The sequence below is a fragment of the Pogona vitticeps genome, chromosome 3, assembly GCF_051106095.1.
Source record: "Pogona vitticeps strain Pit_001003342236 chromosome 3, PviZW2.1, whole genome shotgun sequence".
Lineage (NCBI taxonomy): Eukaryota > Metazoa > Chordata > Lepidosauria > Squamata > Agamidae > Pogona > Pogona vitticeps.
The window spans coordinates 113,193,164-113,215,639 of record NC_135785.1 but is presented as its reverse complement, the minus strand read 5'-3'; the positions used below and the strand labels follow the sequence as shown (position 1 = coordinate 113,215,639).

The 22,476-nt window shown below is 39.5% G+C and overlaps 2 protein-coding genes across 2 annotated transcripts in view; both read left to right on the top strand.

The window, feature by feature from the left end:
- Nucleotides 1-21,015, top strand: part of LOC144588363 (uncharacterized) — a 52,144-nt gene extending 31,129 nt beyond the window's left edge. The window contains exon 2 of the mRNA XM_078391084.1: nucleotides 46-21,015. Coding sequence (XP_078247210.1) covers nucleotides 18,144-19,466 — 1,323 coding nt within the window. The 5' untranslated portion in view covers nucleotides 46-18,143 and the 3' untranslated portion in view covers nucleotides 19,467-21,015. The remainder of the gene's footprint in view (nucleotides 1-45) is intronic.
- Nucleotides 1-22,476, top strand: part of LRMDA (leucine rich melanocyte differentiation associated) — a 1,005,591-nt gene that overhangs the window by 90,302 nt on the left and 892,813 nt on the right. The gene's annotated exons all lie outside the window — the stretch shown is intronic.

Genomic DNA, 22,476 nt, shown 5'->3' with positions numbered 1-22,476 from the left:
GTACCTCAGAGTGGTGAAAACACTTAATGGTGGCCATGATAGAAGGGTGTCAGAACACACAGTGCATCACAGTTTGCTGTATGTGGGACTGTGTGCCTATGATGACCCTTGCCAAAAGCACCTACAAGGGGGATGTGACCATCAGAACTGGACCATGGAGCAATGGAAGAGGATTGCATGGTCTGATGAATCATGTTTTCTTTTAGCTCAGCTGGATGGTTGGGTGGGTGTGCATCATTTACATAGGGAAGAGATGGCAGCAGGATGCACTGTGGAAAGAAGGCTGGCTGATGGAGGCAGTGTTTAGCCCTGGGCAATGTTCCACTGTGAAACCTTGTGTCCTGGCATTCATGTGGATGTTACTTTGACACAGACCGTGTAGCCCCTTCATAGCAATGGTGTTTTTTGATGGCAGTGGCCTCTTTCAGAAGGATAATGCGCCCTGCCACACTGCCAAAATTGTTCAGGAATGATTTGAAGAACATGACAAAGAGTTCATGGTGTTACCTTGGCCTCCAAATTCCATAGATCTCAACCTGATGGAGCATCTATGAAATGTGCTGGAACACCAAATCCAGTCCATGGAGGCCCCACCTTGTAACTTGCTGGACTTAAAGAATATACTGCTAATGTCTTGGTGTCAGATACCACAGGACACTTCAGGAATCTTGTGGAGTCCATACCTTGACACATCAGAGCTGTTTTGGCAGCTCAAGGAGGCCTACATTATATTAGGCAGGTGGTTTTAATGTTGTGGCTGATCAGTGTATGATAGAGATTTCCAAGAACAGCAATACAGCAGCACCACTGCTAATTTTTTTTGGTGATTTCACCTAGTGGCCGTGTTTCCCAAACTAACAAAATAAGTGCTTCGGTATTCAACATTTGGATACTTGTGACTTTTCAACTAAATCTTGCAAAAAACTTACTGTGCATTTTAGAATGGTGTTACTTTCTGTAGCAAGTCATTGTTAAGGTCTGGGGAAGCTCACAGAGCTCAATAATCATTTTACATCGTATATGCAGTTAGTTAAAGCTACAAGTGGAAATTCAATAGGTTTGAAAGCTACTTGGGTGTCGATTTAGGGTTTCCCCAAAGAGAGGACTAGCTGGAATCAGATATGATTGTGATAACCATTTAAACCAGGGGTGTCCAGCCTTTCACCCTCCCTGGGCCACATTAGAAGATGAAAATTTAGTTTGGGCCACATGGGGGGGGCAGCCCTAGCCGTCCTCCACAGCCCTGCTCCAAGCGCGTTTACCAGCAGCTGCGATCTCAGACAGCAGAGGCTGCCAGCTTCGACTCCGGTGGCTTTATGGGGCCGGGAGGGGGTCCACCTATTGACGGGGATGGCGCAATGCAGTCACGCAGCCCCCCTGTCTCCTCCCCTCCCACTCCTTCTTTCCTTCCCTCCCTCTCTCCCCCTCTATTGTTGTGATATGCCCCGGCCACATTCCAGCCGCAAGTGCGGCAGTGTAACTTGAAACTTTGGAATTTCTTTAAAAATAAAAAATTGCACTGGGCCGCATGCGGCCCTAGGGCCGCAGGTTGGACAAGCTTGATTTAAACCAACTTTGTGATCCTTAGGGAAATGGTCATCAAAGTAGATCAAAAGTAATGTATCCAAATAAACTTGTGTTACATGAAAATCTCTTCCCCCCTGGCCCCCCACCTGCCCACAGGTCTGAAGAAGATGCAACTGAGAGGGCATGTAGATGCATATGTGTGGGATGGTCTCACATTTCTGTAGTTCTAGTCTGACATATCCAGAATTATATTGGAATCACTTTTTCTAAACTGCCCTTCTCAACCCACTGCCAGCAGTGATGTTCACTGTAATAATTTACAAGGAAAAGCATTTTACATAGATCTGTTAAATTTATGTTTGTGGCATCCTGTCTGGAGATTCTGTACTGGGAATCTACAACTTGTTTCACAGGACCTATTCTGGTATATTCTGGGGAATAGCAGTAGCAAGAAGTCTAACATATCACATTACATTCAGTCAATATATCTTCAAACACAACTGCTTTCTTGAAATGTGATCTTTTTGTTTTTCCCCCCAGCATACAAAGAAGCAATTTTTGATGGTAGGCCATAACATAATAGAGTCCTTTTGGTTGCTTATGTTGTGCTAATGTAATGATATGTGATTCTTATGCCATTGTATACAAAAAGTTAGTTGAACTTAGTTGTAACTTAAATGCAAATGCAAAAATAGCTGATACTTTTACAGACCACCAAAAAATCATCACACAATAAATGGGCTTTCATGGATTGTGTGATGATTTTTTTTAGTAGTCTATAAAGGTATCACCTATTTTTGCATTTGCGTTTTATTTTGTTATGACAATACAGTTACCAATTACTTCAATTAAATTAAATGGAAGTTAAGTCATAACTAATTTATCTCATTGATTTCAAAAGGTTGTCTTCGCCACCCCCACCTCTAGCAGATCTACCAATGAGCTTGGTGTAGCATTTTTGTCTGCATAGGGGAAAAGATTATGTAGAATCTAATGTCCATCTCATTTTGTCGGCAGTCTGGCTTCATGCGTCGCGGGCATTACATGTGGCTTGATTTTTGAACTGTTTATGCTAGCCTTATTACACCATTTTTATTTTTTTTTGCGAAAGAAATATTTCTGGAGTTCTTGGAACCTTTTACTATTTAGGTTTTTCTGTTTTTTTTTTAGTGATCTGGTAGAGATATTGTCCAACCTCTGACTATGGTGCTGTGAATGGATTACAATGACATTTTTAATTTCACAAGGAATCGTATTTTGGTACATACTTTACATTCCAGATTTGGAAGTCAGTTCTCAAAGTATGATATTTAAAAAGAAACAAAAACAACTTATTTGAATAGACCCACTGTTCCCTGTAGCCTGATGGACTTTAAGGAAACTCAGCATTGACCCAAGAAAACTCAGCACTTTTAAATCTGCTTGATTTGAGCATCAGCCTTCCCATCTTCTAGCTAGCTTGGGCTAGGACTTCTCTTGTCGCCAGACAGGTCCCAAGATCTTATCTGAAATGTGTAGTCTCTGTCACCCAATATCAGAAGTCATTGTATGTCCATAGATCATACACATGCACTCTAGGAAGATTTCATAGGAACGTCTGAAGTATTGTGCATGGATTATTTTTGACAGTATTTTGCACAGAGAATAATGAGCAGAATGTAGGGAACAATCTCTGCTGGTTCCAGATTTTTGGGCAACATATTCCTTCCTTGGTCTCTTCTTTTCAGTGGGTCCACTTCCTTATTCTCCTTGTCCCTGTTTCCATTGCCATTTGCTTTATTTTTCCTCCAGATTAGGGATAGGGAAGGCATTGCTGTCCAGATGTTGTTGGGCTGCAACTGCCAGTAGCCTACCAATAAATAGTGAAGGATGGTGGGAGTTGCAGTTTAGTTAATGATTAGGGAAGATAGGAGTTGCAGCCCAACAACATCTAGAAAGACACACATTTTCCCTCATTGCTGTAGGCCATATTGGTACCACCTCCTAGGAAAAAAGGGGATGTGCAGGTCACTGTTCCTTTTTCTTACTCCTCTCACTGCTTGCTTGCTAACACAAGGAAGAGAGCTGAAATAGTAGCAAGAAGCAACAGGTGGACCAGGAGAATCCAGAACCTGATTGTGGGTCCCTGCCTCAGCAAATGCCCAGTAATGACAGCCATGAGAATGGCAGATGAAATAGTTTTAGATTTCCTTCAAATAAAAAATGTAGGGGTATGAGCTGGATCTCTTGATATTCTTTTTTTACTTTTATTTTTTAATTATTAAAAAGGTGTGGTTCATAGCTTTATAAGTTTAAGCAACCAATTTGTTTCCCTAGACTTTGATGTCTTACTGGTTGAGCTATCTAAAGAGCTATGGTAGTTGCACCAGTCTTTTCTTTTCTTTTGCTCCAGTTTGAGAAAAAAAAAACAAATTCAAATCTCTCCTTCAAACCCTAAAACAACGGATTATGCCGTACTTCTGATATATTGTGCCTTAGCAACTGTAAACTGGTCTGCTTCTATATAGTATTGAAATCAATCAATCAATCAGTTCATTTATATTTTATTCAATCAGCCGTGATACATTACATGCCACCAAGATGGAACCAATAACGTAGCTTTCAAGGTTAAGTGAGGTATTTAAGACGTGGTTTTACTAGTTGCACTCTCTTCCCCTGAGTTTTCATGTCTGGATAGGGATTTGAACTGAGGTCTCCTGTGTACTTGTCCATCACTCTGTCCATTATACCACACTGACATTTTAACCAGTCATAGCTCTACATGAAAACATCCACCTGTGAATTCTACTTTTTTTCCCCAACTACGGTTGGTGTACCTTGAAAGAAAAAAGAACAATTATTGCAAGTAAGCAGATTAAAGGACAACAATTGCAATGCAAACAATAAACATTTATTTATTCATTTATTTAAAATCTGTTTATCCCACGTTTTTCCTTAGAAAGGAACCAAGGCAGCTTATGTTATTAAAAGACAGCATGTAAAGCTAACAACAGTGATTATACAATGTAGTAGCAATATGCTGTAAGCCATCCAGAGACCTTTGGTTAGTGTGGGTGGCATATAAGTTAAGTAAGTAAGTAAGTAAATAAATGTATTTTTTTTCTTATAATCGGTTGCTTGCAAGTTAGTATTCATATAGAATATCTGTAAGTGCTGTGTTAAACTTTCTTATAAAATAATAAACGATGCAGCACTCAGGAAGTGAACTTTCAGTATTGTGAGAAATACCTTCATGTGAGCAATTGCTTTTCTGTTTCTTTTAGTTATTTAGTTTTTAAATCGAGTTTTGCTGTAGCCCATTTAAGTGTCAGTAAAGCCTAACAACTCAGGGTGCAGGGTTTCTTTTGATCAGGATTTACATACAAATCATTCTTGCCTTGGAATGTGTGACACTTCAAGCGGCCCTGTGCAAGGCATTCTTTGGGCATGTCCACTCTGCTGCTCACTCACCCTGACCTTTGGAGATGCTTAGTTTGAATTAGAGCAATGAAGAAGGTGATCTTAGCAAATATAGCAAAAGATGGGAAGGGAAGAACAGTGTATTTTCTTCTTTCACTTGTAGCTTGTTGTTTTTCATTGAAGCAAATCAACTACTAATTCTGATTTTTATTTCAGATAGAAACCAGATGGTTAGAGTGTAGAGGGTCACAGATGTACCAGGGGACATGAGTTTTAAGCTGTACAATCCACACAAAGGATTCTGGCAGTTCACATTTTCTTGAGCTTTCAACAAAGTCTTTGGTTACTTTAAAGGATCTTCTTCTTGCATGACTAAACCCATTGAACGTTTAAAGAGAGAGCTGGCTTAATAAGCCTTCAGACTAAAACTTTTTAATTTTCTTCCGAATCTGCTTCCAAACCTTTCATATGGCTTGAAAACCAAAAAAAAAAAAAAAACCCCTAGTGAAATAGTTAACTGTCAGGAAGGCACAGGCTGTGTTTGGCATTGAAGAAGCCATATAATGTATATTGTGATGGTAATATGTAGTCTATGCTTTTCACTGATTGCCTGGTACTAATATTTTATCTCTCCCCCCCCCCCCCAGGATAATCCATAGATAAGGGTGGGAAGGGCACATCCGAACATTTCGTTTCTAAAACAAAAGGAAATAATGTCTGTTTTTGGAATGAACTGGGCTGGAAATAGTGAAAGCAAGTACTCTAGAACTTGTCTCCAGAAAGGAGTATTTCTGTTCTAATTTAACTTTAGTTTCACCCTTTCCCCTTTCTTTCTTTCTTTTCTTTCTTTCACTGTTTAATTTGTGTTTATGTAAATGTCATCTAATTTTATGTTGTATTGCATTAATTGCATTATGGCACTTCTAATGGGAGTAAGGAAAGACTGTTTAATTTCTATCAAGCATGCAATTGCACTGAAAGTCTAGGTAGTGCCTTATTTAGCCCAGTGCAAATTTAAAAACAGTTCAAGTGAGCAAAAAGCCAGAAAAGAAATTGGAACCTCATAATTTCAATGAACAATGTAAAGAAGCCCAAACAGTAATTATAATTAGTAATGACATGCCGTCAAGCTGATTCTTAATTATGGCAATCCAGTCTAGGGTTTTCTAGATATAGAGTACTCAAGAGCAGTTTACCATTCACTTCTTCTGAGGGCATTTTGGGACTATGCAGTTTGTATAGTTTAAGAAATTTTGCCATAGGAACTCTGGTGGTAGAAGTCATTCTTTTAAGTGGGGGGCAAAGTTACACCTAATCACAGAAGAACAACATATGTATACAGAGTAACTGGGAAGATGTTTACACCTTTTCAACATCAGTTGATTATCTTTAGGAAGACCAATCTGGAAGTTCTCCTGAATGGACTCTAATGAATGACTTCTGTAGTCAAGCTTCCTAAGGCAGAATTTGTCAAACTGTGTTTCACAAGGCACAAAAACACATGATAGCATGCACTGCAGATTTTTAATGGAATTGATGATAACTCTAAGGTGTGACACAACACAGAGAAAGATTTCCAAGAACTAGTCATATGAGGACTTTTCTCTCTTACTGTTACAAAACAGAAGACACCAGGAATTTGACAAGTCCAAGTGTCTGAGGCCAGGGGACTAATTGATAACAGGCAGACTGTATCCAAGGTCTTTCGGCAGTAATTGCAAGCAGAATCTGACTCTCTGATCTCACCAGTGGTATTCACCATGCCAAAACCAGGCAGAGCTTGACAGATTGCCTTCCTGCAATAATAACTTAGGCATGTTGTGTTTCTTATATGAGGCCACATGTCCCTTCCACTGGGAAAAATGGGTTGCTGCTTTTTGAAGAGGATGCAATTGAATGAAGCAGTTCTGTTCTACTATAAACCAGAGTTCAGTGGCTTAGGCATTTGGCTGTGTAGCTAGAGGTTGGGGGTTTGATTCCCTACTCTGCCTCCTTGACAGGGTCCAGACTCGAGGATCCATAGGGTTCTTTCCAGCTCTGCAGTTCTAAGATGATGATGATGATGATAATGATGATGATGATGATGATATTGTGTTCAAAGGTGGGTGAGGGGGAAGAATTATCTATGTAGTCACCACCCAAACTTCCACCAGATTCTCTATGAAACCTGAGAAATAGAAGTCAGGATTTCCCCTCAAGGTTGCTGAGTGGGTCATAAGGAATAGGAACTTGGTTGCCTGCTCTTTCTTACCTGAGTGGCACTGAACTGTGTGACTTTCTATTTTCTTTCATGTGAGTGAATGGTTGCCATTCAGTCTTGCAGGGTGGGGTAGAAGGCAAAAGTCAAGTCGACTTTTGGCTGTTACACAAGGCAAGGCTGATTTCCACCTAGGCACTAGAACCCTGGCTGTTACTGACAGGAATGCTGGAAATGGATGTAATGTGTGTTTGTGTAAAAAAAATCATTCAGATAACACTGTAGCACTTCCAAAATGCCCCTTACAAGTGCTCCTTCTGTATATATTACCCACAATATTATGATAGCACTTAGTGTGCACTACAAGTGTCATTGTACATTGGATATACATAGTATCTTTACAAACACAACAGTAGCATATTTCTTATTTTAAAATTAACTAAAACTTTGCAAGAAGGTATGCAACTATTTGATTTCGCCCAAACACTTATTTGGCATAAAGGGGTAGGAGATCCCCTCTCCCTTACCCAGAAACATTTGAAGAATACTGGATATTTTTGGAAAAGACAGAAAGCCAGAATCTGTCACCTGTCTGAAGGTAGAATGCTAATGGTCATATGTGTATGCTTAATCAGCCTACATAGTTTTTGGGGAGGAAGAGAGATTGTAGAAAAGCCTGTGTGGATGACAGAAGAAAAGCAAATACATATTCATATATTTCTTTGTGATTAGTTTAAACTTTAAACAATCAAGTCCCCTGTAGGAGAGAGAGTGGCATCAAAGGAAAATGTGGTAATCTGATGGTCCTACATTGTTTGTATAGCAAAACCAAGACATTATTTTTTTTGTAAACAGGACAGTTTTATCTTTTAATTATTATTTTTCACTGTTGTTCAAATATGGCATATGTTTGTTTGTTTCTCTTGTGCTTGATGTTTCCAACACAAAGTGTATGTCTTTACCCTCAACTTGAAAACATTTGGTTTTGTTATCTACATTGTATCTTTCACTGTGTGTTTGTTTCCACTATTTCTTCTTTTGAAAAAAATAACTCAGTTGTTTGTATATCAACACAATTATTTGCGCATAAACTATAATTTTGTAGATCATTGCCCTCAGGAGCTTTCCAAAACATAAGTGTGGGATGGGATGAGAAGGAGGGGGTTAGGTCATCTCCAAGTTAATGAACAGCTTGTCTGAGGAAAATGTTGAAGATATGGCGTTGCTGGCTTATTGCTGAGTAGTCCATCCTCCCTCAGCTGTGACTTTCAACCCACTTGTAAGAACACAGCACACAGTTTGTTGGAGAGAACAGGGCCACAACTTTTTTTGATACCGCAGCAGTACCTTAGCATTGGAGAACTGGATCTATTGCATCGTGAGGCCCACTGTCTCCCTGATAGTTGCAACCACCCTGAAGGTTCCACCAGGAGAGCCAGTCCTCCAAAGACCACACAGGCATCGGCCATTTTTTGCCTCCTTGTGTTCAACTGAGGGTGGGGCTGGGACTACAAGCCCCTCCACCAACTGGGTCAGACCATGGCCCTGCCCTCAGTGCCCACGCCACATACAGGGGGATTTCGTACCATCCTGAATGCTCAAGGCTCCTGCATGTTGCCCTTCCCACCTGCTGAATCCAACCCCATGCTCCAAACTGCCAACAAAGTTGAGACAAAACTGCCTCCTAGGTCTAGTTATGTAGATTACTAGACTGAGTAAGATATTTGTCATGCCATTTTTTGTTGTTGTTGGAGGGAGGCACAAGCTACCACAGGACATAGTCTGTTTCAGTTTTTCATTGGCATATAATCCTCCCTGCAGAGGATGTACTGATGCATCACTCACAAGGGAAGTGTCTTAGGTTGTGTCCTCTTAAACTCTTAACACATCACCATGATTAGAGCTCTCTCTGACAATAACAGATGATATGTGTAAGAAAAAAAACATAGTGTGTGTGACCTCTTGCCTCCCAAATTGTGTTTCTAAGTCCTGTCGGCATTGTGACTTCAAAGCTGGATCATATTGTTGGAATTCTCAGATCACATTTCAATGTTTCATAAGCAGATTGAGGGAAGGCAATGGGAAAGAATGGACAGCTGTCAGTGGTTTTCCTTCTCTGAGACTTGAGAACATAATTCTAACCAAAGATTTGAAATATTTTCTTAAGCACTTAATTTTTCAGCACGCCAAGAAGCCCTGTAAATTGAGAATGAAAGTTGCTTTGTGTGTGTGTGTGTGTGTGTGTGTGTGTGTGTGTGAGAGAGAGAGAGAGAGAGAGAGTGAGTCAGTGTGTGTGTGTGTGTGTGTGTGTTAATACAAAGACTACTCTCTGAGAACTAAAAGCAGAATAGTATATCCCTTTTCACTCAGGCACAGTTTGATTGTTCATTTTCTTCTGCATTAATTTATTGGAGGACACTTGCCTAAATTACTTTCTGTCTCTTGTGAAAGCCTTTGATCTCAGTGACAGTTTGACTGCATTAGGGAGAGCCTATTGGTTAATCCTTTGCTTAACTTGTCCTTTTTGGCACAGTCAGGGGTCTTTCCACAGATAATCTGTCAGCACAGTCTAAATCCTAATCAAACAAGGAAAGAAAAATGCAGAGAGCTGCTTTATAAGCTGAAGAAATGCATCATGGGATAAGTTAAAAATTGGGGGACACTATGGTATCCATATTACTTTGGATTCCATATTTCTTTCTTTCTTTTAAAGGATAACGGAATATGCTATGAACCAAGGAAGTGAAAAAGATTGGCAGAGGGATTCTGCTTAATCCTTTCTTCATCCATTGATCTTCATTTGTACCACACTGCTTTTTCTTCCACAGAGGAAGGGAGGTAGAAATCATCAACTCTATATCTTGAGAATGAAAAAGCATCTTGAAGACACTGATTTAAACTGAAAATCTCACCACTGATTTTCCTTCTTCCCTAATTCACAATCTGTATTGGGCTGATTGTGACTTGAAAAAAAATCTAGTGGAATAATCTTGCAAAATTCCATGTCATGCATAGTTTGAATTTCAATTACATCATGATGTGTGCAGTACAAACTACAATTTCCAGATAATAAATCATGGAAGTGCCAGAACTGCTACCTTTTGACATGGTGCTCACTGTTAAAACACAAAACTTAAGATCAAAGTTGGGGACTCTCTCTCTTTTTCTCTGAAGTATGCCCCATATATATTGGGCTTTTATTTATTTATTTATTTATTTATTTATTTATTTATTTATTTATTTATTTATTTATTTATTTATTTATTTATTTATTTATTTATTTATTTATTTATTTATTTATTTAACTTATAAACTACCCCATAATGCAAAGTACTCTCTAGGTGGTTCAGCAAAGCATACAAACAAATAATTGTAATAAATGAATCAAATGGAAAAAAACACACTTCCATCCATGCAAGGAAAAAAGCAAAATAAAACACACAGAGAGAGTTCCAGACAGACAGACAGACAGACAGACAGACAGACAGACAGACAGACAGACAGACAGACAGACAGACAGACAGATAGATAGATAGATAGATAGATAGATAGATAGATAGATAGATAGATAGATAGATAGATAGATAGATAGATAGATAGATAGATAGATAGATAGATAGATAGATAGATAGATAGGGGAGGTTTGGTTGAGGATGGGTTTGGATTCTTGATAAAATAGTGGAAACTAAAGAGTATTATTTATACAGACCATACTCATTGGAAAGATGGAAATGGCCTCCGAAAAAATTAAATATCAACTGCTGGGGATTTTGCCAAATAAAGAATGGCAGGTTACCAAGCAAATGATAATAATAACAGGATTTCAGCAGGTAAGTGAGTGTCTCATCCAGATGGAAAATTTGATGAAAGAGAAATCATCAGATGTTAAACAACAGTTAAAGGAAACTGTACTAACTCCAGAACTGCTTTTATTGAGTGTGATGCCAGGTAACATAGATGGGATTAACAGTCACCCTGTGAGCTATTTAGCTACAACAGTCAGAGAATGTGATGTTAAAAATCGAATTATTATCCTGGATTCATCCCTATCTTCCAAAAACTGGAAGAAAACAGAATCACGAAAACAAGAGAAGCACACTGAGAAAATATGGGAAGTGATAGTAAGTAAGGGATACTTTTTCAGGTGTGCTGAATCTATGCCCAAGACAGAAGGAAATTGAAATAGGGGATGTATTTTACAATTGGTCTCGGTTTCCTGATAGTGTTGGAGTAACTTCGATTTATGCTAAAAGATAAATGTAAGCTGATAGTTAGAGGGTAATCAAATGGTTAAAAAAGTAGAAATTTGATTTTTTATTGAAAAATGAATAGATTGGATGCTTGTATACTTAATATGAATAGATTGGATGCTTGTATATTCTGTGTTCTCCTATCCTTAAAACCCTTTTCCCATCCCTTCTACTTCCTTTTACCTTTTGTATTCTCTGCCCTATTCCTAGTAGTTTAAAAATAAAATATTAATAACATAAAATTAGAATAAAGAAGCATTACACTTCTGCACTGTGCAAAACTTCAGGACTTAGGGTAGAAAGGCATGTGATTCCTTCTTGTAATCAACTTTGCTTTTGCTAGTATTTCCGCTACCTTGTATTTTCCAAACTACCATGGTACAAAATTTGAAGTCTGTTGCCTAGCTTGTTCTTTATTTTAGCCAAAGCCAGATATTACTTGTCATGTTGAATGTTGGTAGAAAATATTTCTGAGGCATTCTACCAAAGTGTAAGTGTGATGTTTCTGTTTTGAGATGCTTCCAACAAGAACTCTTTTGTATGTAGTTAATGTGAAAATGCAGATAAATTTGAAGATGCATTATCTTCCTCCTCTTATCTCCATGATGTTCATCTATGACTGTGTTACAAATTGATATAGAAATTTCATATATTCAGAGTAATGTGAAGACATTGAAATGCTTTGAAACATTTTTCCATTTTCACTTCTCTTAAGAATATCACAGTATTATTTATACAGCTAAATGTGCAGACGTGTGATACAGATTGTTAAAGTGCTTGCAGAAAAATTATGCATCTGGAAAAATCAATCATATTATGTCTTACTGATTAAGTTTAGTACCAATCTGATAAAATTCCTATTGATAAGCTCTGTCTTGGATTTTTAGATAGTAATCAGTACAGCCAACCTTTTTTGTCTTATGTGTTTATGTGTTTAAACTGAATCAGTCTTTAGCTGATTTATATCAATGTTCAGTAACATAACCATGAAACAGATACCATATATGTCATCTACTTTGGCCCATAGAGACCTGCTGATGTGGGCTTTTTTTGAGCAGCCATTATAACAAAAAACTGAAATGAATGAAATCAGGCAATAATTTCCAATCATATCAAAAGTCATCATGATGTCAAGATAGAAGTCTTTTCATTGTTGCAATAATTCCAGACAACATCAGCTTGTCTGATTCTATAAGCTTTATTTGTTAACATTACTTCTATGTTCCATAAGCACAAAAATACTTCAGTTTGAAAACATTCAAAAGTCTTACAACTATGGAAAAACTGTAGGCACAAATGCTTCAAAATATATGAAAACTAAACTTAAGTTGTAGGCAAATATTTAGTCAGAATTCAATCCAAAATACAGTAGCATAAAAGGTAGAATAAAAATATGAAAAAGAATATTTTAATGATATTCTAAAAATGCAAGAATAATAGTCTAAAAAGGCACATTGAAAAAGCAGAGACTATAACTCTAAATTTTCAAAGTTCTTTTAAAGAATAATATATTAAAGAAAATTATTTTCTTAGGCTTAAAGCTTTTTATAAATGAGGCACAGGGAAAATACTCATAACTGCACACCCAGCCAGGCCAGTTTGAATCCATGACGAAAATCCATGTTGTCCTCATCTGTTGCTGTTGTGATTGCTGCTGCTACATGATTGTTATTGGCATCCCGTGTATGTGGTGTAGTGTGGTGCATTGTCATCTTGTGTTGATATGTATCTTTTGCTTCCCTATATTTATATTTCTCTCAGATATATACACTTCCCTTTAAATTGTAAACATTCTCTTTTATCATGCCTACAAGTTATAGGAGTCTGATGCACCAGCAAAAAATTTATAATAGGGATTTCTATTGCTTTTGCACCTCCTGTAACATCAAATTACTGTAGCACAGAATCTGCCATTATGATTTGACTGCCATTATTTTGACCGAGAGGTTATAAACCAGCAGACTGCCCTGCCTGCAGTTTCAGGGGCAACTCACAGAAAGTAAAGTGTTGGTATTATCATGATAAGGACAGCAAGTTACATGGTGTATCTTGTCATACTACACATTGCAGCGTTTCAATATATTTTCAATTCTCTCTCATGGCTTAACTGTCAGCCATGGGATATTTCTTTGCAGGGCAGTGTTATTGTACAATGACTTTGTTCCCAAGCTTGGCTGAAGCTAGCTCAAAGTTTTGCAGTGACTTTTAGTAAACTGCTGTTCAAACCTCATTTTAAAAGGCATTTTCATTTTTCGGAAGGTTTTTCTGCACCCCCTTAAAGATTTTAACATTCTATAAAACAATTTCACATCTTGACACTTGTCCGTCTATCAAGCCCTACATGAGCTAAGAATCAAGAATATTAAGGAATACTGTACCTCTCCTTAGCCTGCCAGGAAAGCCTGTCTCATTGTCCAACTACTTGGTGAGATGACACAACAACAGGGATTTATGTTTGTTTGCTTGTTTGTTTGTTTTGTGGAGCCCCAGTTTGAAAAGTCCAGTCCAAGAGGCATATGTTGTGCTAGTCTTTCTTTAACCCTAGGCAAATACCTATTGGGTCACCTGTTATTTCACATCTGCAGTTGGTTAACTCTGCTGTGGATTGATTGGTTTTGTTCATCAGATACAGACAGACACACACACACACACAAATGCATACTTTACACGTATCAAATTATTCCTTGATGTTTAATGTTTTTGGTACTTGCCTTGGGAATCATTTGTTGTTTTTGTTTGTTTGGGTTTTTTTGGTAAAAGGCAAGATAGACATGGGAATAATAAATAAAAATAAATATGTTGATAATTGTTATAAATTGTGGCATGTAACTAGGTCTGCCAGGATATACCTAACGAATCTCAGTGCAAATTGCACGTAGAATATGTTCATTGGGTCAGTGGAACTTATAGAGGAGTTAACTCACCAAATATAATCGAATTCAGTTAGCCTACCCTACTTACAAGCTTTGAACTGCAGTGCTGGAAGGAACCCTATAGTAGATCATTGACTCCAGCCTCTCTCAAGGAGGCATAGTGGGGAATTGAATTCCCAACCTCTGACTTCCATTCAGAGACCTAAGCCATTGAGCTATCCAGCACTTGCAACTTATGGTACTTCTTGTTAAATGTTGTATTACGTTTGTACGTTATTGATTTAATTGGAATTTGCTCTGGTGTAGAGCACAATTTAAACCACCACCACCACCATAACAACAATTGCTACTACTACTTGTATTATAATTACTTGATTGGAATGACAGCTTTAATCACTGAGGAGGGGTAAATAATATCAAGACAATCGTAACTCTGGGAGTAATAAAAAGGAGTGCAACAGTTTTAGTTATTTTTAAGGCACAAAACAGAGAATCCGTGTGTGTGTGTGTGTGTGTGTGTGTGTGTGTGTGTGTGTGTGTGTGTGTGTGTGTGTGTGTGTGTGTGTGTGTGTGCGCGCGCGCGCCACTACATTGACATAAAATGTGGGAAATGCTATAGGATTAGGATGATCTGTTTCACTTTTTCCCCCCTTGTTGACCACATGATGAAAAACCAAAAGTAAATCAGCCAGGAGCCCTATCCACCAATCCATAGTTACTTGCTCCATTGCTGAGACTTCTACTTTTTTTAAATAGCAGATCCATTTGCATTGATGCAGGCAATGTACTTGCTTGAACCAATGCAGTAAAGTGTTATCATTTGCAGGCTTTGAGTGTGTCAGATAAACTGAGGTTTGAGCATGCCAGAGAAGCTTAGGGCAATGCCAGCAGGAGGCTGGATTCTATTATGAGTCTGGACTCCTAGCAGGGTCACTGAAGATGGAATGTTCAAAGCTGCAATATACATTGACCTCTTCAAGATCAAAAGAAGGGAATGGATAGTTCCAGTGGTGATGTGGGAGGAGAAATGTCTATGTTGTGGACAGGTTAGGACAGAATATGGAAAAACAGAACTGTTTCCCATAGGCAAAGGTGTCAGATAAGGCTTCATTTTATCTTCCTATCTTTTCAGTCTGTATGCAGAATGCATTTACAGAAAGCAGGATTAAAATCAGATGAAAGAGAAGTGAAAATTTATGGAAGGAACATCAATAATTTAAGATATACAGGTGACACTATCTTACTGATAGAAAGCAACAATGACTTGAAATGACTTTTAGTAAAACTGAAAGAAGTGCAAAAGCAGAACTCTAGTCCAGTATTAAGAAGGTAAAAAAAAATCATGACTGCAGAAGAACGACACAACTTTAAAGTTGAAAGTGAAGAAATTCAAATTGTTAAAGATTTTGTATACCTCAGTTCAGTAACAAATGGAGATTGCAGCCAAGAAATCACAAGGAGACCAAGACTCAGAAGGGCAGCAAGGAGGGATTTAGAAGAGATAATGAAGTGTAAGACTGTATCGCTGGAGACCAAGGTCAAGATTGTCCATATTCTTGTTTTCTCAGTCATAATGTATGGATGTGGGAACTGGACAGTAAGGAAAGTTGACAGAAAAAGACATTGATTCATTTGAAATATGGTGCCTGAGGAGAGCTTTGCAGATACCCTAGACTGCCAGAAAGATGAACAATTGGGTCCTAGATAAAATCAAGCCTGAACTGTAGAAGCAAACAATAATGAAACAGACTGTCCTACTTTGGGCACATCATGAGAAGGCAGGATTCTCTGGAAAAGACAATAATACTAGGAAAAGTTGGAAGTAGTAGGAAAAGTGGGGAGACAAAATATGAGATAGATTGACTCAGTAAAGGCATCCAAAGCTTTCAGTTTACAGGAACTGAGTAGGACTGTTGAGGACAACACATTTTGGAGGTCATTTGTTCATAGGATTGCTGTAAGTTGCAGGCAACTTGGCAGTATGTAACAACAATCATAAAGGATTTGTAAAATATTCCTCTTTATTTCCCTTTTTTTGTGATCCAAAGGACAATTGTAAAGCAGTATTTACTAGTCAAACAGTTGTAAAATGTGTGATAAATTAAGTAATTTATTTTGATGCAGTTAGTAAGAGTTGGGTAGTCACCTTGTGCCATGAGTTGATGGAAGCGGCATAGACAGGGCTTTTAATCTAAACAGGATTGGAAAACATCACAGGCGTTTATGAGTCATGATTTGGTCAGTGTTCCACGGTCCTGTTGCTAACTGCTTCCTGATTTTGTAGACTAGAAGTGAAATGTGCCAATATTGTGTTTGTGTATAACTGAAATGTGTTGCATCCAAAGTAGAACAACAATGCTGTCACTATGATACCAAAAACAGTTTTCTTGGCCATGGAAGTTGATATTCTGCAGCATGGGCTGAATTTCTCCCCTTCCCATCATTAAAATGGAGGCTATGAATTGTGGGGAGGCACTTTCACAAAGCTAGCATCTCTCCAAAATACTTGGGAGTTTATAGTAGCTGCTCAGCTAGAATGTGCACCAAGTTAAGGAAAGTTATTAAATGAAAAGGGATGTGAGGCAGAATCCTCCAGTAGGGGTGTCAGAAGTGAATTTTTGGGATCTTTAGATAGCTGTCTAATCTTTAAAGATGAGATGGTCTGGATCTGCCTGTGTGTCCATAAAAAAAAATGGGCTTAGCAGCTCTTCAGCTCCAAACTTTAGAAGCAGCAGCAAGGCTTCTTCTTCCTCTTAATCCTCCTCTTCTGTTGAAGGAGGCCAGGAAAACATTTGCTAGAAGGCCTTTTCAGTAGCGTCACCAGCACTTTGGAACCACTTACCAGTCAAACTGTGCACGGCCCCTTCCCTGTCTATTCCAAGAGGTTGCTTAAGACACAACTCTTTATGGAGGCCTTTGATGGCAACCTGGAATGAATTTTTTTTATTTACCATGTGGTCTGCCTGTCTGTCCTGTTAAGGGCAATGCTCGCCATTGTGGCGTGGTGGTGTCAGCTGATGTGATTTGTTCTTGATTTTATTATTTTTCCTGTGTGATTTTTCAATATTATTAACTGTCCAGAATCAGAATAGTGCTTCACTCTAATGGCGCAGTATATAAATGTATGAAATAAAAATAAATAAACAAATATTTAAGCCCATTGTTTAAAGTTACTAAGTGCTCATTGTAGTGGCTTTCACAGTACTGCTTAAAAATGTAAAAGTATGCGGTGGTGGTGGGGAATTAACTTTGGAATATGGTTCTTTAACTGCCAACAGTTAAAGAACCTTCATGGATTGCTGCCTTGTCGTGGCGAAGGGGCTTGAGTAACTCAGGAAAGCTATGGGCTATGCCATGCAGGGACACCCAAGACGGACAGGACATAGTGGAGAGTTCCGACTAAACGCAATCCACCTGGAGTAGGAACTGGCAATGCCACTCCAGTATCTTTGCCAAGAATGCCCCATGATCAGAAACAAAAGGCTAAAAGAGATGACGCTGGAAGATGGGACCCTCAGGTCGGAAGGCGTCCAACATGCTACTGAGGAAGAGTGGAGGACAAGTACAAGTAGCTCCAGAGCTAATGAAGTGGTTGGGCCAAAGCCGAAAGGACGCCCAGCTGTGGATGTGCCTGGAAGTGAAAGGAAAATCCAATGCTGCAAAGAAAACTACTGCATAGGAACCTGGAATGTAAGATCTATGAACCTTGGGAAGCTGGAGGTGGTCAAACAGGAGATGGCAAGAATAAACATCAACATCCTGGGCATCAGTGAACTAAAATGGACAGGAATGGGCGAATTCAGCTCAAATGATTATCATATCTACTATTGTGGATAAGAATCCCGTAGAAGGAATGGAGTGGCCCTCATAGTCAACAAAAGAGTGGGAAAAGCTGTAATGGGATACAATCTCAAAAATGATAGAATGATGTCAATACGAATCCAAGGCAGACCTTTCAACATCACAATAATCCAAGTTTATGCACCAACCACCACTGCTGAGGAGACTGAAATTGAACAGTTTTATGAAGATTTACAACACCTTCTAGAACTGACACCAAAGAAAGATGTTCTTCTCCTTCTAGGGGACTGGAATGCTAAAGTAGGGAGCCAAGAGATAAAAGGAACAACAGGAAAGTTTGGCCTTGGAGTTCAGAACGAAGCAGGACAAAGGCTAATAGAGTTTTGTCAAGAGAATAAGCTGGTCATCACAAACACTCTTTTCCAACAACACAAGAGGCGACTCTATACATGGAAATCACCAGATGGGCAATATCGAAATCAGATTGATTATATTCTCTGCAGCCAAAGATGGAGAAGCTCTATACAGTCAGCAAAAACAAGACCTGGAGCTGACTGCGGCTCTGATCATCAGCTTCTCATAGCAAAATTCAAGCTTAGACTGAAGAGAGTAGGAAAAACCACTGGGCCACTCAGGTATAATCTAAACCAAATCCCCTATGAGTACACAGTGGAAGTAAAGAACAGATTTAAGGAACTCGATTTGGTGGACAGAGTGCCTGAAGAACTTTGGATAGAGGCTTGTACCATTGTCCAGGAGGCAGCAACAAAAACCATCCCAAAGAAAAGGAAATGCAAGAAAGCAAAGTGGCTGTCCAACGAGGCCTTAGAAATAGCAGACAGGAGAAGGGAAGCAAAATGCAAGAGAGATAGGGAAAGTTACAGAAAGTTGAATGCAGACTTCCAAAGAATAGCAAGGAGAGACAAAAGGGCCTTCTTAAATGAACAATGCAAAGAAATAGAGGGAAATAACAGAAAAGGAAAAACCAGAGATCTGTTCAGGAAAATTGGAGATATTAGAGGAACATTTTGCGCAAAGATGGACATGATAAAGAACAAAAATGGGAGGGACCTAACAGAAGCAGAAGACATCAAGAAGAGGTGGCAAGAATACAAAGAGGAATTATATCAGAAAGATGTGGATATCCCGGACAACCCAGACAATGTAGTTGCTGACCTTGAGCCAGACATCCTGGAGAGTGAAGTCAAGTGTGCCTTAGAAAGCCTGGCTAACATCAAGGCCAGTGGACGTGATGGCATTCCAGTTGAACTATTTAAAATCTTGAAAGATGATGCTGTTAAGGTGTTACCTTCAATATGCCAGCAAGTTTGGAAAACCCAACAGTGGCCAGAGGATTGGAAAAGATCAGTCTACATCCCAATCCTAAAGAAAGGCAATTGCACTCATTTCACACGCTAGCAAGGTTATGCTCAAAATCCTCCAAGGTAGGCTTCAGCAGTATGTGGACCGAGAACTCCCAGAAGTACAAGCTGGATTCCGAAGAGGCAGAGGCACTCGAGACCAAATTGCTAACATGTGCTGGATTATGGAGAAAGCCAGAGAGTTCCAGAAAAATATCTACTTCTACTTCATTGACTATGCAAAAGCCTTTGACTGTGTGGACTACAACAAACTATGGCAAGTTCTTAAAGAAATGGGAGTGCCTGACCACCTTATCTATCTACTGAGAAACCTATATGTGGGACAGGAAGCAACAGTTAGAACTGGATATGGAACAACTGAGTGGTTCAAAATTGGGAAAGGAGTACAACAAGGCTGTATATTGTCCCCCAGCTTATTCAACTTATATGCAGAATACATCATGCGGAAGGCTGGACTGGAGGAATCCCAAACCGGAATTAAGATTGCCGGAAGAAATATCAACAACCTCCGATATGCAGATGACACCACTCTGATGGCAGAAAGTGAGGAGGAATTAAAGAACCTTGTAATGAGGGTGAAAGAGGAGAGTGCAAAAAACGGTCTGAAACTCAACATCAAAAAAATTAAGATCATGGCCACTGGTCCCATCACCTCCTGGGAAATAGAAGGGGAAGATATGGAGGCAGTGACAGATTTTATTTTCCTGGGCTCCATGATCAGTGCAGATGGAGACAGCAGCCACGAAATTAAAAGACGCCTGCTTCTTGGGAGGAAAGCGATGACAAATCTTGACAGCATCTTGAAAAGCAGAGCCATCACCTTGCCAACAAAAGTCCAAATAGTCAAAGCTATGGTTTTTCCTGTCGTGATGTATGGAAGTGAGAGCTGGACCATAAAGAAAGCTGACCGCCGAAGAATTGATGCCTTTGAATTGTGGTGCTGGAGGAGGCTTTTGAGAATCCCCTGGACTGCAAGGAGAACAAACCTATCAGTTTTAAAGGAAATCAACCCTGAGTGCTCACTGGAAGGACAGATCCTGAAGCTGAGGCTCCAGTACTTTGGCCATCTAATGAGAAGAAAAGACTCCCTGGAAAAGACCCTGATGTTGGGAAAGTGTGATGGCAAGAGGAGAAGGGGACAACCGAGGATGAGATGGCTGGACAGTGTCTGCGACGCAACCAACATGAATTTGACACAACTCCGGGAGGCAGTAGAAGATAGGAGGGCCTGGCGTGCTCTGGTCCATGGGGTCACAAAGAGTCGGACACGACTAAACGACGAAACGAAACTGCCAACAAATCTGAAAAAGGTCCCTCTGTCCTGCTGAGATTGCTGATTCTTGTTCTAATGGCAGTATCTAATATAGTATTCTGATAAGGATTGGAAATTTGGTGATGCCATGTTAATGGGTGTCGTTTCATAACATTTGGAGGCTGGTGCAGGCCAAGACATATTGCTGCTTATGTAAAGGACAAGATGCCACCAATCCTCTACTTCAGTAAGCAGAAGATTATCTAACTCAGTGGTCCCCAACCTTGGGCCTCCAGATGTTCTTCGACTACAGCTCCCAGAAGCCTTCACCACCACCTCTGCTGGCCAGGATTTCTGGGAGTTGAAGTCCAAGAACCTCTGGAGGCCCAAGGTTGGGGACCACTAATCTAACTGACAGTTGCATATTATTTAACAAATGGGACACTATCCACCACACTACAGTGTGACATATGCAATTCTGCCTTTGCACACCATGTCATGGTTTGGTTGCTCACCCTTCATCTTGGCAGCTGACTCAGAACATTCTGCCACACAGTAATATTGTGAGACATCCTTTGAGCAGGACACTTCATTTGTATATCTGCTTTTTGTGCAAGTGGGTACGTCCCTCCTGTTCTCTCATGTCGCTTTTCAATTGCATTCCCATTATATTTTGGGAGAAGACAACCGGGCAGGGAATCCGGGCAGCACAGACCAACAACAAGCAAGCTGGATGGATATGGCTGTTGGACATGTTGCATGAGCAAATGCTGTCCCAACACAAAAGATCTGCCACTGAAGATGGCTGCCTCACTTTACCAGATACACTGTATAGGATACCTCACAGTAGCCCTCAATAAGGAGGCTGTTAAGAAAAATCCATAATAATGAAAAAGCTGAATTTTCAGTTGACTTTCTTTTTTCTACATCCTTTGCATAGATTGCTTTAGGATCCTTTTTGTCCTCATTCTTCTGTATTAGTGTCGACATATACTGACAGCTAGCTATATTGGGAAAGACCAGACCTCCATTTAGTATGTGAGATCGTGTGCATTGAGGAAGGTACAAAAATTACACCTGAATTTAAAATAAATTTGAACATATTTATTCAAAAGCTTCCTATTCTTTGAATAAAGGTAAAGGTTCCCCTTGACATTTAGTCCAGTTGTGTCTGACTCTAGGGCACGGTGCTCATCCCCGTCTCCAAGCCTTAGAGCCAGTGTTTGTCTGAAGACAGTTTCTGTGGTCATGTGGCCGGTGCGACTAGACACGGAACACCATTGCCTTCCCACTGTGGTGGTACCTATTTATCTAGTCACATTTTTACTTTTGAACTGCTAGGTTGACAGGAGTTGGGACAAGCGACAGGAGCTCACTCCATTGTGTGGATTTGATCTTATGACTGCAGGTCTTCTGACCTTGCAGCACAGTGGCTTCTGTGGTTTAACCCGCAGCGCCACCACATCCCTGGCAAATATTCTTTGAATATTTAGTGTTAAATGAGGAGATGATGCATCATAATCGATAGATGTTTCACAATTGTAAAGTCGTAATAAGAGTAGTAATCTCTGGAATAATATATGGAATTATTAATTTTTCTCTGTGGAATATAAATGGAGAAAACTCACTTGGGTGAGTTAAAAAAAAGAACTCCTGCTTTCATCTGCTCAGGAAGTGTCAGGTTGCATCTGGATTTTAGCCAGAAGATGAAGAAGGACCAGGTGCAGAAATCAAAGGAGAAAGAGGTACAAACTTTGGAAGAAAATTGTTACACAACAGGGGCTAGCTATAGATT